The 17,261-nt window shown below is 43.6% G+C and overlaps 2 protein-coding genes and 1 long non-coding RNA gene across 5 annotated transcripts; 2 read left to right on the top strand and 1 right to left on the bottom strand.

Moving 5' to 3' along the window:
• Positions 1-223: 223 nt before the first annotated feature.
• Positions 224-17,207, bottom strand: LOC5518591 (GTPase Obg). 2 transcript variants are annotated; one of them, XM_032363207.2, is made up of 7 exons: positions 17,026-17,207; positions 16,600-16,682; positions 15,939-16,119; positions 14,520-14,738; positions 1,864-2,002; positions 1,672-1,799; positions 1,037-1,282 (listed from the first exon to the last, which is right to left on the bottom strand). In XM_032363207.2, exons 1-7 carry the CDS (start codon positions 17,122-17,124, stop codon positions 1,244-1,246), a joined length of 888 nt encoding a protein of 295 aa, XP_032219098.2. In that variant the 5' UTR covers positions 17,125-17,207; the 3' UTR covers positions 1,037-1,243. The 2 variants fall into 2 exon arrangements, with proteins under 2 accessions (XP_001638477.2, XP_032219098.2); XM_001638427.3 differs by lacking the exon at positions 1,672-1,799 and having other exon boundaries at positions 224-1,282; positions 17,026-17,204.
• Positions 546-1,826, top strand: LOC125558958. The gene is made up of 2 exons (XR_007306198.1): positions 546-675; positions 977-1,826. It is a non-coding gene; the product is annotated as an uncharacterized LOC125558958 (long non-coding RNA).
• On the top strand, positions 7,556-9,316 carry LOC125558957. 2 transcript variants are annotated; one of them, XR_007306197.1, is made up of 2 exons: positions 7,556-8,000; positions 8,133-8,546. XR_007306197.1 is itself a non-coding variant. In XM_048720531.1 (2 exons), the coding sequence occupies exons 1-2, from the start codon at positions 7,773-7,775 to the stop codon at positions 8,853-8,855; spliced, it is 390 nt and encodes a 129-aa protein (XP_048576488.1). In that variant the 5' UTR covers positions 7,575-7,772; the 3' UTR covers positions 8,856-9,316. The 2 variants fall into 2 exon arrangements, 1 of the variants encoding a protein (XP_048576488.1); XM_048720531.1 differs by lacking the exon at positions 8,133-8,546 and adding an exon at positions 8,694-9,316 and having other exon boundaries at positions 7,575-8,000.
• Positions 17,208-17,261: the final 54 nt, after the last annotated feature.

Here is a 17,261-nt window from a genome sequence, read left to right as displayed (position 1 = left end):
ATTTTTTAACAAGCTTTATTTTGATATTCAAAAGTGTGTTGGGGTACACTTACAGGCTTATGGCAAACACCATTCTTTTCATGTGCCATTCCTAATGCAAATGCGTACATTTGCATTAGGAATGATACATGAAAAGAATAGCGTACGCTCTAAATTAGCTCAACGGGAAATTACCCAAGGTTATTGTAGTGTCTAACTTCGGGATGGAAAAGATTACACAGGATGATTGTCAACACAACGCTTTACTCGCTCAGTTTCCGCATGTACATAATCCAATATGGCGATTTACTTTTTCTCGTACCCAGGCCTCGCCCGGCTACACAGCCTACCCACTCGAACAATTGAGTATCAATCAGACGTTTAGTTCAGGTAGTTTATTAGTTTGCCGCTATTGAAAACACTTCAACGGTTTACAGTACGACGCACGCTAGCATGACCACCTCGGCAGTAGCCATTCGCATTATATGTCCATCTCGGTCATGTCTCCATCCAGGTGACCTGAGATGAGTATTTTAAGGTTGTGTGAGACCAAGTCATCCAAGAATGAATATGAAACTGTTTTAGGCCCGATAGGCTACAATTTTTTTTATTATAGAGAGAAACACTCCCTCAAAACATGTGCTCCCTAAACGACAGAACCTGAATGAGTGGACAGTTTTCCTGTCATTTGGTTGTGTATGTATATTTCAATATATTCAAATGGAATGCTTGCCCTTATCATTCCATTCAGAAGGTAACAGACTGAAACGAAGCCACCTTCTGGAAATGCGCAATGCTTCTAGCTTCCTACCAACCTGGAATTTCCCTGGCTTCGAGTCTCATTCCCCAGAGTTTTTGATTCCCTTCTAAAGGGGGGAAGGGGGGGGTAAAATCACACATTACTACAATAGCTAGGTAATTATATTCTATAAAACCAATATTTACAAAGCCCATTTTGATGATTCTAGTAATAAATGAATGGCTCTTTTTAGTGCAGGTATCCCATTGCCGTACTTCCCCGAGACTGCCATGACAGGAAGATCAAATTCTCTCTCTAAACAACTCACATCGATCGAATCAGCTAGGTCAATCTTATTTGCCACAATGGCTGCTGGCCTAGATGACAGCCCTTTCTTGTAGAGTTCAAGTTCTCTTTGTAGCGATATGAACTGGCTGTGGAAGTCCTTCTGAGAGATGTCTAGCACATACAGTAAAGAGCAACAGCGCTCAATATGTCTCAAGAATGTGTGGCCAAGGCCTTTGTTTAGGTGAGCATCTGGTATGAGTCCTGGGATATCTGCAACTACAATACAATGATAAAAACGGTTTAAGGCTTTTACTTGATTGTCAAAAAGACAGCTGTCTAAAATGCAGTGCAGTAACAGCACAGAATTGCACTGATTGCACAGCACTGATGCTACATTCCAATTGCTTAACAAAGGTCTCTGAAGGAATAAGGTGGAGATAAAAAAGTATACCTCGAACCGATTATAAAATCACTGTCCAATGGAGGGGCCTTGGCTATTTTCAAGCGCATTCCCCAAATAATTGCCTCAGCTAAATGGAAAAACTTGAATGACCCCCCCTCCTCCAAATACGTGCCCACCTAACTGTGCTACACTCAACAGACTTTGATGACAAGGGGGGGGGGCTGCACATTAGAAAGGTATCAATGATAACTGAGAATACTACCTGCTGCAACAGAAACAGATTTTGTAATAAGGGCCTCTCCAGAATAAGCACCTCTTCTGGGACATGAACAATTAAAGAATCGCCGATGGACTTTTCCAAGCAATTACAGTATCTTTCAATAGGGATTTCTGGTAAATAAAAAGTTTTCACATTCATGTAATACAGTCATCGAATACATCACCCAGGGGTTACCTGCAATTTGTGAAAAATCATCATACTCTACCATCCCAACAGATGGATTGAGGGTTGTAAATGGGTACGCTGCCACGGTGGGCGTCGCTCTTGATATCGCACGTAGGAGTGTTGACTTGCCAGCATTAGGAAAACCAACCTTAAATAATTCACATAAAATGATATTAAACAAAAATCTATTATTCTCAAGCACACTGCAAAATGGGTTATATCGGGGGGAGGGGGGGTGAACATAACCTGTACACCTCCCTCTGTATACATGCCCCCCTGGTTACATCAGCAGTACCCCCCCTGGTTATATCAGCAGTAACCCTCCCCCCTGGTTATATCAGCAGTACCCCCCCCCTGGTTATATCAGCAGTACCCCTCCCCCTGGTTATATCAGCAGTACCCCTCCCCCTGGTTATATCAGTACTCCTCCCCCTGGTTACATCAGCACCCCTCTCCCTGGTTACATCAGTAATCCCCCTATTTATATCAGCACCCCTTTCCACTGGTTACATCAGTAATCCCCCTGGTTATAACAGCACCCCTCTCCCTGGTTACATCAGTAATCCCCCTGGTTATATCAGCACCCCTCCCCCTGGTTACATCAGTAATCCCCCAGGTTATATCAGCACCCCTTTCCACTGGTTACATCAGTAATTCCCCTAGTTATATCAGCACCCCTTTCCACTGGTTACATCAGTAATCCCCCTGGTTATAACAGCACCCCTCTCCCTGGTTACATCAGCACCCCTCCCTTTGGTTATATCAGCACCACTCCCCCTGGTTACATCTGTACTCCTCCCTGGTTATATCAGCACCCCTTTCCACTGGTTACATCAGTAATCCCCCTGGTTATATCAGCACCCCTTTCCACTGGTTACATCTGTACTCCTCCCTGGTTATATCAGCACCCCTCTCCCTGGTTACATCAGCACCCCTTCCTTTGGTTATATCAGCACTCCTCCCCCTGGTTACATCTGTACTCCTCCCTGGTTATATCAGTACTCCTCTCTGGTTATATCAGTACTCCTCTCTGGTTATATCAGCACCCCTCCCCCTGGTTATATCAGTACTCCTCCCTGGTTATATCAGCACCCCTCTCCCTGGTTACATCTGTACTCCTCCCTGGTTATATCAGTACCCCTCTCCCTGGTTACATCTGTACTCCTCCCTGGTTATATCAGTACCCCTCCCTGGTTATATCAGCACCCCTCCCCCTGGTTACATCAGCACCCCTTCCTTTGGTTATATCAGCACTCCTCCCCCTGGTTACATCTGTACTTCTCCCTGGTTATATCAGCACCCCTCCCCCTGGTTACAACTGTACTCCTCCCTGGTTATATCAGCACCCCTCCCCCTGGTTATATCAGTACTCCTCCCCGGTTATATCAGTACCCCTCCCTGGTTATATCAGCACCCCTCCCCCTGGTTACATCAGCACCCCTCCCCCTGGTTACATCAGCACCCCTCCTACTGGTTACATTAGCACCCCTTCCTTTGGTTATATCAGCACCCCTCCCCCTGGTTATATCAGCACCCTTCCCCCTGGTTATATCAGCACCCCTCCCCCTGGTTACATTTGTTTCCCTCCCTGGTTATATCAGCACCCCTCCCCCTGGTTACATCAGCACCCCTTCCTTTGGTTATATCAGCACCCCTCCCCCTGGTTACATTTGTTTCCCTCCCTGGTTATATCAGCACCCCTCCCCCTGGTTATAACAGCACCCCTTCCTTTGGTTATATCAGCACCACTCCCCCTGGTTACATCAGCACCCCTCCCCCTGGTTACATCTGTACTCCTCCCTGGTTATATCAGCACCCCTTTCCACTGGTTACATCTGTACTCCTCCCTGGTTATATCAGCACCCCTCTCCCTGGTTACATCAGCACCCCTTCCTTTGGTTATATCAGCACTCCTCCCCCTGGTTACATCTGTACTCCTCCCTGGTTATATCAGTACTCCTTTCTGGTTATATCAGTACTCCTCCCTGGTTATATCAGCACCCCTCCCCCTGGTTATATCAGTACTCCTCCCTGGTTATATCAGCACCCCTCTCCCTGGTTACATCTGTACTCCTCCCTGGTTATATCAGTACCCCTCTCCCTGGTTACATCTGTACTCCTCCCTGGTTATATCAGTACCCCTCCCTGGTTATATCAGCACCCCTCCCCCTGGTTACATCAGCACCCCTTCCTTTGGTTATATCAGCACTCCTCCCCCTGGTTACATCTGTACTTCTCCCTGGTTATATCAGCACCCCTCCCCCTGGTTACAACTGTACTCCTCCCTGGTTATATCAGCACCCCTCCCCCTGGTTATATCAGTACTCCTCCCCGGTTATATCAGTACCCCTCCCTGGTTATATCAGCACCCCTCCCCCTGGTTACATCAGCACCCCTCCCCCTGGTTACATCAGCACCCCTCCTACTGGTTACATTAGCACCCCTTCCTTTGGTTATATCAGCACCCCTCCCCCTGGTTATATCAGCACCCTTCCCCCTGGTTATATCAGCACCCCTCCCCCTGGTTACATTTGTTTCCCTCCCTGGTTATATCAGCACCCCTCCCCCTGGTTACATCAGCACCCCTTCCTTTGGTTATATCAGCACCACTCCCCCTGGTTACATCTGTACTCCTCCCTGGTTATATCAGCACCCCTTTCCACTGGTTACATCTGTACTCCTCCCTGGTTATATCAGCACCCCTCTCCCTGGTTACATCAGCACCCCTTCCTTTGGTTATATCAGCACTCCTCCCCCTGGTTACATCTGTACTCCTCCCTGGTTATATCAGTACTCCTCTCTGGTTATATCAGTACTCCTCCCTGGTTATATCAGCACCCCTCCCCCTGGTTATATCAGTACTCCTCCCTGGTTATATCAGCACCCCTCTCCCTGGTTACATCTGTACTCCTCCCTGGTTATATCAGTACCCCTCTCCCTGGTTACATCAGACAGACAGACAGACAGATTTTATTTATTGGTCCCTTGAAACAGTAAAGTTACATCGGTTAGTGACCAAAAAATTTTAAAAAAAAGTTAAAATAGTACGTATATAAGACGTACAACAGCTATTATGCGATTGTTCTTAGTTTTAGTTTACATTGTATTTCCTTTCTTTCATTTTTTCTTTTTCTAAATCTTTTCTGATTGTTTTTAGTTACTACTTAGTTTTACATTGTATTTTCTTTTTTCTTTTTTTCTTTTTTTTCTTTTTTTTTCTTTTTTTCTTTTTTTACATCTGTACTCCTCCCTGGTTATATCAGTACCCCTCCCTGGTTATATCAGCACCCCTCCCCCTGGTTACATCAGCACCCCTTCCTTTGGTTATATCAGCACTCCTCCCCCTGGTTAAATCTGTACTTCTCCCTGGTTATATCAGCACCCCTCCCCCTGGTTACAACTGTACTCCTCCCTGGTTATATCAGCACCCCTCCCCCTGGTTATATCAGTACTCCTCCCCGGTTATATCAGTACCCCTCCCTGGTTATATCAGCACCCCTCCCCCTGGTTACATCAGCACCCCTCCCCCTGGTTACATCAGCACCCCTCCTACTGGTTACATTAGCACCCCTTCCTTTGGTTATATCAGCACCCCTCCCCCTGGTTATATCAGCACCCTTCCCCCTGGTTATATCAGCACCCCTCCCCCTGGTTACATTTGTTTCCCTCCCTGGTTATATCAGCACCCCTCCCCCTGGTTACATCAGCACCCCTTCCTTTGGTTATATCAGCACCCCTCCCCCTGGTTACATCAGCACCCTTTCCTTTGGTTATATCAGCACCTCTCCCCCTGGTCACATCTGTACCCCTCCCTGGTTATATCAGCACCCTTCCCACTAGTTACATCAGTACCCCCTGTTATATCAGCACCCCCTTCAACTGGTTACATCAGTAATCCCCCTGGTTATAACAGCACCCCTCCCCCCGGTTACATCAGCACCCCTTCCTTTGGTTACATCAGCACCCCTTCCTTTGGTTATATCAGCACCACTCCCCCTGGTTACATCTGTACTCCTCCCTGGTTATATCAGCACCCCTTTCCACTGGTTACATCAGTAATCCCCCTGGTTATATCAGCACCCCTCTCCGTGGTTACATCAGTAATCCCCCTGGTTATATCAGCACCCCTCTCCCTGGTTACATCAGTAATCCCCCTGGTTATATCAGCACCCCTTCCTTTGGTTATATCAGCACTCCTCCCCCTGGTTACATCTGTACTTCTCCCTGGTTATATCAGCACCCCTCCCCCTGGTTACAACTGTACTCCTCCCTGGTTATATCAGCACCCCTCCCCCTGGTTATATCAGTACTCCTCCCCGGTTATATCAGTACCCCTCCCTGGTTATATCAGCACCCCTCCCCCTGGTTACATCAGCACCCCTCCCCCTGGTTACATCAGCACCCCTCCTACTGGTTACATTAGCACCCCTTCCTTTGGTTATATCAGCACCCCTCCCCCTGGTTATATCAGCACCCTTCCCCCTGGTTATATCAGCACCCCTCCCCCTGGTTACATTTGTTTCCCTCCCTGGTTATATCAGCACCCCTCCCCCTGGTTACATCAGCACCCCTTCCTTTGGTTATATCAGCACCCCTCCCCCTGGTTACATCAGCACCCTTTCCTTTGGTTATATCAGCACCTCTCCCCCTGGTCACATCTGTACCCCTCCCTGGTTATATCAGCACCCTTCCCACTAGTTACATCAGTACCCCCTGTTATATCAGCACCCCCTTCAACTGGTTACATCAGTAATCCCCCTGGTTATAACAGCACCCCTCCCCCAGGTTACATCAGCACCCCTTCCTTTGGTTATATCAACACCACTCCCCCTGGTTACATCTGTACTCCTCCCTGGTTATATCAGCACCCCTTTCCACTGGTTACATCTGTACTCCTCCCTGGTTATATCAGCACCCCTCTCCCTGGTTACATCAGCACCCCTTCCTTTGGTTATATCAGCACTCCTCCCCCTGGTTACATCTGTACTCCTCCCTGGTTATATCAGCACCCCTTTCCACTGGTTACATCAGTAATCCCCCTGGTTATATCAGCACCCCTCTCCGTGGTTACATCAGTAATCCCCCTGGTTATATCAGCACCCCTCTCCCTGGTTACATCAGTAATCCCCCTGGTTATATCAGCACCCCTTCCACTGGTTATTTTTCCACTCCTTCCCCTGTTTATATCAGCACCCCTTCCCGTGGTTGTATCCTCTTTCAAAAAAGACACAAAATCTAGTGAATGCTATGATAAAATACTTAAGATGGAACACAGAAAAGCTTTAGCCAAACTCAGACTAGGGAATCTTAATCTAAATATAGAAACAGGCAGACACACAAAACCTCTGATTCCAAGAGAGAAGCGTATCTGCCAGATTTGTAACACTTTAGAGGATGAAAAACATTTCATGCTTTTCTGCATCTCATCCCACTCTGAACGAAAGCAATCCCACTACATTTTCTTTGACAATCTAAGTAATGATGATAAAATTCTGTTCCTTTTTAAGTAATGGTTCGTGTAAGAACTACGGTACCCTGCGGCAACGCATGCGCAGAAGTAGCTATAAAACTTCAGTAAAATCCTGCCCTCTGATTGGCTAAAATACATCTTCGGGTGTTTTCCGTATCTTATCCATTGATTGACAAACATTTAAATTCAGAATAAAACAGAGGTTGCATTGTTACGACTTATCCCCGAGTTTTGTCCGAATCGTATGTTCGGAAGTTACATTTTCGACCTAGCGCTCACGTCGCCATTTTGAATTCTACATGCTTCCTCCTCGATATATTAAGACAAGTCTCTCGCTATTCATTATCTCTTCGAAAATAGTTTGAAAATCTATTGTATATACTTTAAAGAGACGCTTCTGAGTTCTGTTTGCTTGCAAACTTTGTCCGAGAAGTTAGAAAAGCTTGTTATGGTGTTCAAAAGGCAGGCATGTTGCTGCCCAAACCACGAGGCTTGGTGTGGCAGTAAGCCTTCAGATGTGGAACAGAGGTCCCTGAGAAAGGCGAACAGAGTAGAGAAAGTTTTCTTGGAGCTAGATGACAAAGGCAAAAAGGGCTGGTCTAGAAGCATTTGTACATACTGTCGACAGCGAGTCGATTTGGAGCTTGGAAACAAACGCATGAAAACTTCACACGAGGTGAGAAAAATGATCTTTCTCAAAGTCAATGTTCTGTCGCTTGCCGTATAGATTCTGCTGTTTCTGTACTGTCTTTACCAGTCTTGATCCTCCTTTTCAATTTATTATTTATTTCGAAAATCAAAATTGCAGAGCTGTAGAGATGAAACTGCCTCAAGTTCCAGCGTGTTTTTCCAACCGGAAACCTCATAGGTTTCATAGGTCAATAAGTACTTGAGAGACAAATAATTGGTTCAGAAGGGAACGAAATATTTTACTCGTTCTATTTTACTAAAAGAGTTTTATTACGGGAAGTTGTCATTTGAGTTTACGATGTGAATATGTAAATATAAGTTATGTGAGCCTGATTTATAAGCTGGGTGAAATGTAAATACCAACAAGCCCGAATGTATTCCTTGAATGTAGCGAAACATCCTGGGGTTTGACACCCTGAAATTTTGAGGTACAGCAAACTCCCGTCTAAGTGAAAAAATTGTTAGCGGGTAACTTAACAAAATGCAGGGTTTTGTCTTCCTTTCCATTAAAACAATGTCTTTCTTCATTTTCATTAGCTGGCAGCGCTTGTAACACTGTTTTTAGTTCCTGACGCTTCTGAGGGAGTTGACTGTAGTTGCCTTGTATTTTATATAAGTTCTGATATTCAAGAAATGAAGTGGAGAAGGAATCTTAAGTTTGTGTGTACTTTTTTTACAGGACATTGAGGAAACCTCTGCACTAGGGCAAATTTTGCCGTCATCAGTTGATGCTATACGACTCATGAAAGCATCAACTAAACTAAGGGACATAGAACTAAAGGACATAGAACGATGCATTGAAGTAGAAGATACGTTTGGTGAAGCGAAGATATTTTTTTAGAAAATTGTAAAATATAAATATCAGCAATAACCCGCAATTGTCAGTAAGAGCAGTGGAATGCTTATGCGGATGCAAAAAGCTGAAAGAAATAGTGAATATAAATGCAGCCCGTCTGGAGCCAGAAGAATTACAATTTCTTCGCAGAAATTTTCCGTGAGTCCTCATGGCCTACTATGTATCGAAGACGGAGACCCCGATTATAAGCTGGACACTCTCGAATTCATCAATGAGCTTATGGAACAAACCTTGCTTGCGGCTTGTTTTAAGAAAATATTGTGCGTTCTGTCTGTGTCGATGAAATAATAATTAGAGGACTGCTACTACTGTGAATTCCAGTAAACATTATTGCTGTAGCTTGTATGCGATAATAGTTGTATTGAGGATCGAATAAAGCAAAATTGGTAACTTTATTTAAAGGCGTGAATCGTTTTAGTTGTCAATCTTAACATGAAAATCGTTGTCAAAATCTTTGAAAGAAAAAGAGGCTTTCTTTGGAAAGCTAAATTCTACCGCACTAACAGGCTTTTGGAAATGTGAGACCGTATTTTCACACGTTTAGCAAGCGGAATGTTTGCTTTGGCAAGAGACAAAGCGCAAAATTGTAATAAGTGAAGTATAAAAAGCTATTAGCAGATATCCGAAAAGGATTTCTCCATGCTCCGAACATACGATTTTAACAAAAATGCAAAGGTTGAAAGCTTTCTTACTTCGAACCTAAGCCCCCTAATGAATATGAGTGCAAGAGCACTTATTTCAGAGAAATGTGACTCCAAAGTTCAAATTTGGCGGGCAGAGCGTCTTGAACCAATAAGCATAGCAATATTAATTAACGAACCCCTATTGCCGCAGGACCTATCGATTCACCGTAGTTCTTACACGGAGCATTACTTAATAATGTTGACCCTTTTGTGAATAAGAAAGTAGCCCACTTTATATGCAAAACATTTAAATCAAGACAGAATACTCTCATTTAAGCCATATTATGTTACGCAATACCATCAATTTAAATGGAATGCAAATAAATAAATGTAAAAATGTAAAATGCAATGCCCTTTCCACTGTGTAATAAAAGGTGTTTACTTCAAAATTCGGTTGTTTCTTTTACAATAAAGCTCTACAAAATCAAATCTACCGAGTGAAAAAACTACAACATAAGACAACGAGGAGCCCCATCCTCGGGGGGCCCATAAGATACATAAGGGGCCACAGGGGGCCCAAAACAAATAATATTATAACATCTCCCTTCTCAACAAAGTGTTAGGTTAAGTGTTCAATAAATGTTCTTAACAATGTTCAATAAGTCTTTGTGGTTTTTTGATAACCCTGCCAGATGCTGTGCTCATCGGTGTCGTCTCGTGTTGCCTCTCAGAAGACTTTGGTGGTGTAGGCGATGCTGTCACATTATTGCTTAACTGTGTGGGGTTGTTGGTACTTTCTGGTGGTAGTTGAGGAATGGCTGGTATAACAAAAGGACTTGTGCTCATCGATTGATCATTAGGTGTTGAAATGATTTGTCGTCGATTTCTCCTGAAGACACGCCCACGCTCATCTCCTAATAAGTACGATCGGGGCAATACTTCTGCTTTCCTCCACTCAGCCTCCCGGTTTGGACGGATACGCACCTTATCTCCAACTTGTAAAGGAGGGAGATCATGACTATGACTATCATAATACTTTTTTGAAACACTCTGACGATGTTTCAATGTCTTCACAACTTGATTTGGGTCAACAGGCTGAGGCAGTAGCAAACGTCGATGAGTCGGTAGTTGGGTACGTGTTCTCCTACTCATTAGCAGCTGAGCTGGAGACACACCTAAGTCATCAAAGGGTGTATTCCTGTATTTGAGTAATCCTTCAAAAGGATCTTTGTTGTCAGCAGCCGCTTTCTTTAAAATCCGTTTTGCGGTCTGAACTGCTTTCTCGGCAGCTCCATTTGATTGTGGATACTCTGGAGAGCTTGTGGTGTGACGGAAACCCCACTCATCTGCAAACTTTTTGAACTCATGTGAACTATTAAAAAGGTTTCTAGTGTTACTGTACTGGGAGCCATTGTCGCTCAGAACTTCCACCGGGATCCCAAACCTTGCAAAAATCTTCTTTAAGTTATTGATAACACAATTAGCAGTGGTTTGGCGTAACAACTCAATCTCAAAGTACTTTGAATACAAATCGGTAACAAGCAAATAGGAATGTCCGGCATATTCAAAGATGTCAGTACTGATCACTTGCCAAGGCAATCCAGGAACCTCACGTGGTAGTAGGGTCTCTCTTGGCTGTTGGTTTCGGAAGGCATTACATATGGAGCAGGAACTAATCTTGTCTTTGATCTGTGCAGTCATTGAGGGCCAGAAAACATATTCTCTTGCAAAACTGAGACTTTTGTTCTCACCCATGTGTGCGCCATGAATTTCTTCTAGCACCTCTGCCCTCAACGATCTCGGGACAATGATTCTGTCTGCTTTGAATAACAAACCATCTTCTACGCTAAGTTCCTCTCTAAAACTCCAGTATTCTCTCGCTAGCTCATCAAGTTGATGTTTTTCTGCTGGCCAACCTTTAACGACATATTCCATGACCACTTGAGAGGTAACATCGCAGTTTGATGCTTCCTTGAATTTTTGCAAAGTGCTTGAATCTACACCAAGACTGTCAATTAAGTTGATTCCAATCATCTCTTCTGGTTCACTAACTGGTTTAGTGTCACTAACTGGGGCTCTGCTTAAGCAATCTGAGATGAATTGTTTCTTTCCTGGCACATAACGAACATCAAGGTCATACTTTGTCAGCTTTAACAACATCCTCTGCAATCTCGGTGGTGCTTCATTCAAGGGCTTTTTGAAGATGGCTTCTAGTGGTTTGTGGTCGGTTTCAACTACAACACGACGTCCATAAACATAAGTATGGAACTTTTCAGTTCCCCAGACAATTGCCAGAAGCTCTCGCTCGATGTTGGCATACCTTGTCTCAGCAGGTGATAGTGTTTTTGAGCCAAATGCTACAGGTCTTTCGTCCTGCAGAATCACAGCACCTAATCCCGTGCCACTTGCATCAACATTAAGCACTGTCTCTTTGGTGTTGTCAAAATAGGCTAAAACTGGCGCTGAGGTAATGACTGCTTTGAGCTTGTCAAATGCATGCTGTTGAGGTGTCTCCCATACGAATGCGGTATCATTCCTTGTTAGCTGCGAGATAGGGCCCTGGAGATCAGCTTTATGTTCAATAAATTTATCCAGATAGTTTACAGTTCCTAGGAAACGTAGTATGCCATCTTTATCGGTCGGGGCAGGCATCTCGTTGATAGCTCTTACCTTTTAAGGATCAGGCTTTAAACCGTCTGCAGTAAATAGGTGTCCAACGTAGCTGACTTCAGGAACTCGAAGTTTGGCTTTACGTGGATTGAACTTTAGACCTATCTCACGGCTCCTCTTCAATACTGCAATCATCTTGTGATCTAGCTCACATTGATTTCCACCATGTATCAAAAAGTCGTCAACGATTATTTCTACTGGTACTCCTGCGAAGAGTCGGTCCATCTCTCGTTGGTAAATCTCGGGCGCGGAACTTATGCCGAATGGGAGCCGCAGGAATCTGTATCGACCCCAGGGGGTATTGAAAGTCAGGAGCTTCGAGCTTTCTTCGTCTACTGGTAGTTGCCAAAAACCGCTGCATGCATCCAACGTTGAGAATATTTCAGCACCGGTGAGTTTGTTGGCAACCTGTTCCACTGTGGCCATCGGATAATGGGGTCTCTTGAGGGCTCTATTGAGGTCACGTGGGTCTATACATATTCTGATGTTGTCTTTGGTTGGTGGGCTTTTCTTTTCTTTGCCTTTTCGTTTATCGATTACTAACATCGAAGAGACCCAAGGGGTATGTTCTTCTTCTTTAACAATGATCCCATCTTCTTCCATCTCTCTCAGCTTCTGTTGAGTTGGGTCTAACATGGATACTGGGATCTTTCTGGGTGCGTGTATAACTGGAGTTACTGCAGAGTCTACCTCTAGGTGTACTTTGTTGGGTAACATTCCTGGTTTGTTACTGAAGCAATCAAGGTAATCTTTCAGAACAGGGTCACTTGTGAGGGTTGTGGTACTTTTGCTTTGTTCTCTGGACAAGTCGATGTTTGATGTTTGTGCTGATGGTGAATCTAGCAATGTGAGATCCATGAACTGTAGGACTTCAAGATCAAGGCAAGCCTCACAACTTAGTAGTGGGGTGAACTCTCCATCAACTACAAGATATAACAGATCTATCTTTCGATCTTTGTACTGTGTTGGAAGGCGGACACATCCTTTAGGGTAGATGGGCTTAGTCGCAAGCCAGCCCTTCAAAGGCTGGTGTACACGTTTCAACGGCTTGTTGGTGATGCTCTTGTACAAGTTGTAGGGGATGACAGTAGCCTCCGCACCCGTGTCTGCTTTCAGTTTGACCTCTTTTCCTGCTATCATGACTTTTATCAGGCTCTTTTTGGGTTGCTGGTTCTGTAACACGCTTCCGACTTCAATGGATCCAAAGTATGTGTGGGTTTCGTTGCTGTCACTTGAGTCATACTCCTGTTCCACCACATGCACTTCTGGATCTTTTTTCTGTTTGTTTTTACACATCTTTGCAAAATGGCCTGTTTTGCTACAAATCTTGCAATTCCTTTTAAAGGCTGGGCATCGTGTTGGGTGTGCAAATGAATGGCGATATCCACAGAACTTACAAGATGGCTGTTCTTTCTTAACTTGGACTGGTTGCACAGACACTGTTTTACTTGGGACTACTGTCTGTGGAACAAACTTATACTTCTGCAGCTCAGTCGCCTCATAAGTTCTGCAGTAATCATGCGCGGTTTGTAGGGTAAGGTCTGGCTTTTTCAACAACTCCCCTCGCAATTCATCGCTGGTTACTCCCCCCACAATACGGTCTCGTATCAATGAATCTCTAAGTGCTCCAAAGTCACAGTTTAATGAAAGCCGTTTTAGCTCACTAACAAAGTTGTCAATTCGTTCACCCTCCTTTTGGTTTCTATGATTGAAAAGCAGTCGCTCATAAATGACATTCTTAGCTCCTCGACAAAGTTCATGGAACTTTCGGCACACATCACCATAAGATTCATTACTCTCGCCTGCAGTATACACAAAGTGGCTATACTCTTCAATTGCACTCGGTCCAGCACAGTTAAGTAACAAATTAACTTTTAACTTATCTCCCTTGTCGTCCTTTCCTTTTGCAACCAAGTAAATTTCGAACTGCATTAGGAACTTTCTCCAATTTTCTGATGCATTCGCATCCAACACCAAAGGTCCCGGAGCTCGATGATACATTTCCCCACTTTCGGCCATCGTTTCCTTGTTTTGTCGACTTTTCTTTAACAATTAATATTCTCCAGTGGTTAACCACTTCTGACACCATGTAATAAAAAGTGTTTACTTCAAAATTCGGTTGTTTCTTTTACAATAAAGCTCTACAAAATCAAATCTACCGAGTGAAAAAACTACAACATAAGACAACGAGGAGCCCCATCCTCGGGGGGGCCCATAAGATACATAAGGGGCCACAGGGGGCCCAAAACAAATAATATTATAACACACTGGTTACACCAGTGCCGCCCCCCCCCCCCCTTCCTGGTTATGGCAGCACCCTAGCCCCTGGCTTCATCAGCGCCATCCAATCACTTACCAGACCAACATCAGCAATTGTCTTGAGTTCCAGCTCAATAACTCTCTCCTGACCAGGGGTCCCCTGGCTACTTTTCTCTGGGGCCTGGTCAGTGGCTGTCTTGAATGTGGCATTTCCCAGTCCTCCCTCTCCTCCTTGGGCAATTACACAGGACTCCCCTTCCTCTGAGATGTCTGCTATCACTTCTTTGTTGTGAGTTGCTATAGTCCCTAGAGGTACCTTAAACATGAATTTAGCAGTTTGAGGTGTGACAATGAAAAAGGGGAGGGGTGATAACTGGGTGGAATTGGGTAGAATGTTTGAGTGGTAACTTCCCTGTAAATACAAAAACCCAAATAGTCATGTTCGTGAACCAGATAACCTGAGTATCAGGCACTCCTATGTTTCTAACGCGGTCGATAGAAATCAGAGAAATCGTTTTCTATAACATTTTTTTTAAATGTCTTTTTCCTCTCCTCATTTTCTTCGGAAAACTTCTGCCTGATACCAGGTTAGATATTCAAATGCCTTGCCCAGGCCGGCCATTGCGTGTCTTTTTTTCTCGTTTTTTGAAGCGAAGATGTACTAGTTATATCAAAGCTGTTGGATGTCATAGAAGCTGCTTAATACTACTGACATTATTAGTAGTTTCTATCAAATTGTTAGACAGACCAGGCGCAGAATATTCGAGAAATTTGTCTGTGAGAGCACGAAGAATGCTTGGGGTTTTTTGCGCCATGTCTTGTGAGTTGATGATCGAGTGAGCTTATCAAATAATGGCATTTGTGTTCAAGCAGCGGTTTGTCTATTCAGAGGAAAAAGCCTGTAGTAAATTGGTGATGTGAATATCCTGTAGTAATGTGTGGATATACTTAAAGATATATATATTATACGTAAATCTCCTGAGCCGTGAACTATCTTTGTGTTTCAAATCATTTAGCATAAAGTTACCCTCACCGGGGCTCGTCGTTACTAAAATTATTACCCTTGCATGTAACACCAATGTATTTTTTTATTTGGGCATTTAATTGTGCCGCTATGCGAGTCATTGGAAAATTGACAGCCAACATATTTTGACAAAGGCCTGAAAAGGGGCGGCAGGCGTCGGGTCTAGTATTTGTGTCAGGCATACTTTTATTTTTCCTCTCAAACTTTTGAAAAACAAAATCGCCTGATACTCAGGCTATGAACCAGAAAGATAAATACAATACACCAAAAACTGGTATTCGACTCTGCCAAATTTTCGTCTTTAATTACACTTCTTCAGGGCTAAGACAAACGCTGTTCTTTTCATGTGCTGTTCCAAATGCAAATAAATATTTGGAACGGTACATGAAAAGAAAGGCATCTAAACTAAGTCAACTCCTCCTTTTATTATGAGGCATTCAGGCATTTTATGGGAAGTAATCCTTTTCAAGCTTACTTAAAAACATTGTCTACCTTGACAATTAAATCTGAAGCATTTTTCCCATGTCGATTGTCAATCCCCCCACTCCCTCCATTCTCTGCTTTGAGGTGCTTCTTGACATGCGCAAGTTCCTGTAAGGAGGAGTCAGCAGACAGAATGACACTGCCTCCCCGCCCACCATCTCCGCCATCAGGTCCTCCTTTGGGTTGGAATCTGGAATTTGTGAAATAATAAATCCTTTTTTTATCCAAAACTTAAAAAGGGGGGGTACCAATGATAAATGTATGATGGGGAAATTAGGAAAGTAATTTTTTACAAATTTTTAGCCACCATACATTTCTCCTAAAATTTATGTCTGAGGGGGGGGGGGGTACCAGTTCTCCTGGACATCCCCGTGGATTTACCACTGGGGTATGACAAAAGTTAAGACAAACTGATTCAACTAAATTATATATATATACCTACCACCCCTGACCCAGAAAAAAAATCTAGTGAATTTCTTAGAATCGCAAATTGGATTATGTGGAAAAGGAAATGAAATAAAACGTTTTAAAATGCTTTTTCAAAAGATAAAGAACATGTGATATCTTGGTTGCCTGCCTCCCATCTCCCTCTCTTCCCCAGCCTCCAGACCGCTTAAAAATGATGTTCAGCCGTAATAACGCCAACCAGAGATCCCTATGTTGGATGTACCTTAATCTCTTAAAATGTGTCAGGCCATTTCCACCATCGCCAGCCTTTACAATTACTTTTTTCCAATCTATAAATTTCCTATCCTGAAAATAAAAAGAAATAAATCAAGCTCTACTAAGTAGACAGAGGTCACACAAAATATAAGATATTTGTGCACCTTGGTGCACAGAAGTGTGACTTGTCAAGTTCTAATGTAACTTTAAATCTTCTTGACATAGAAAATAGAACAATCAACCATATAAAGGTTAAATCTGAGTTGATGGTTGAAGATGGTTGATGAGAGTTCAGGGTGACTTAGCATTGAGTAAGCTCCTAAATAGACTGTTGCAGTAATTTTTAATTAGAAATGTGTTTTTTCACCTATTTCACTTGAATAAGATTTTTTACAGAATTGTTACTTAATAATAGAAAAACCACATAACTTACATTATGCTTGGAGCAGAAATGACAAACCGAAAGCTTTATCAGTTGCCTAGCTGCATTAGTTCCGAAATCCACATTTTTCCCTAGGCTACAAAGTGTCATGCCTACCCCGATACTCAAACATAATCATTCCACTTCCGGAAAACAGCGGGTCTTCGATGCACGCTCAGTGTCTCAATACGCATTCATTGCATACAAGTACCGCTGAGAATACCGCCTTGCCGTGAGCTACTGCTGAC

This window comes from Nematostella vectensis, chromosome 13 (genome assembly GCF_932526225.1).
Source record: "Nematostella vectensis chromosome 13, jaNemVect1.1, whole genome shotgun sequence".
Classification (NCBI taxonomy): domain Eukaryota; kingdom Metazoa; phylum Cnidaria; class Anthozoa; order Actiniaria; family Edwardsiidae; genus Nematostella; species Nematostella vectensis.
This window is presented reverse-complemented; position numbering and strand designations above follow the sequence as displayed.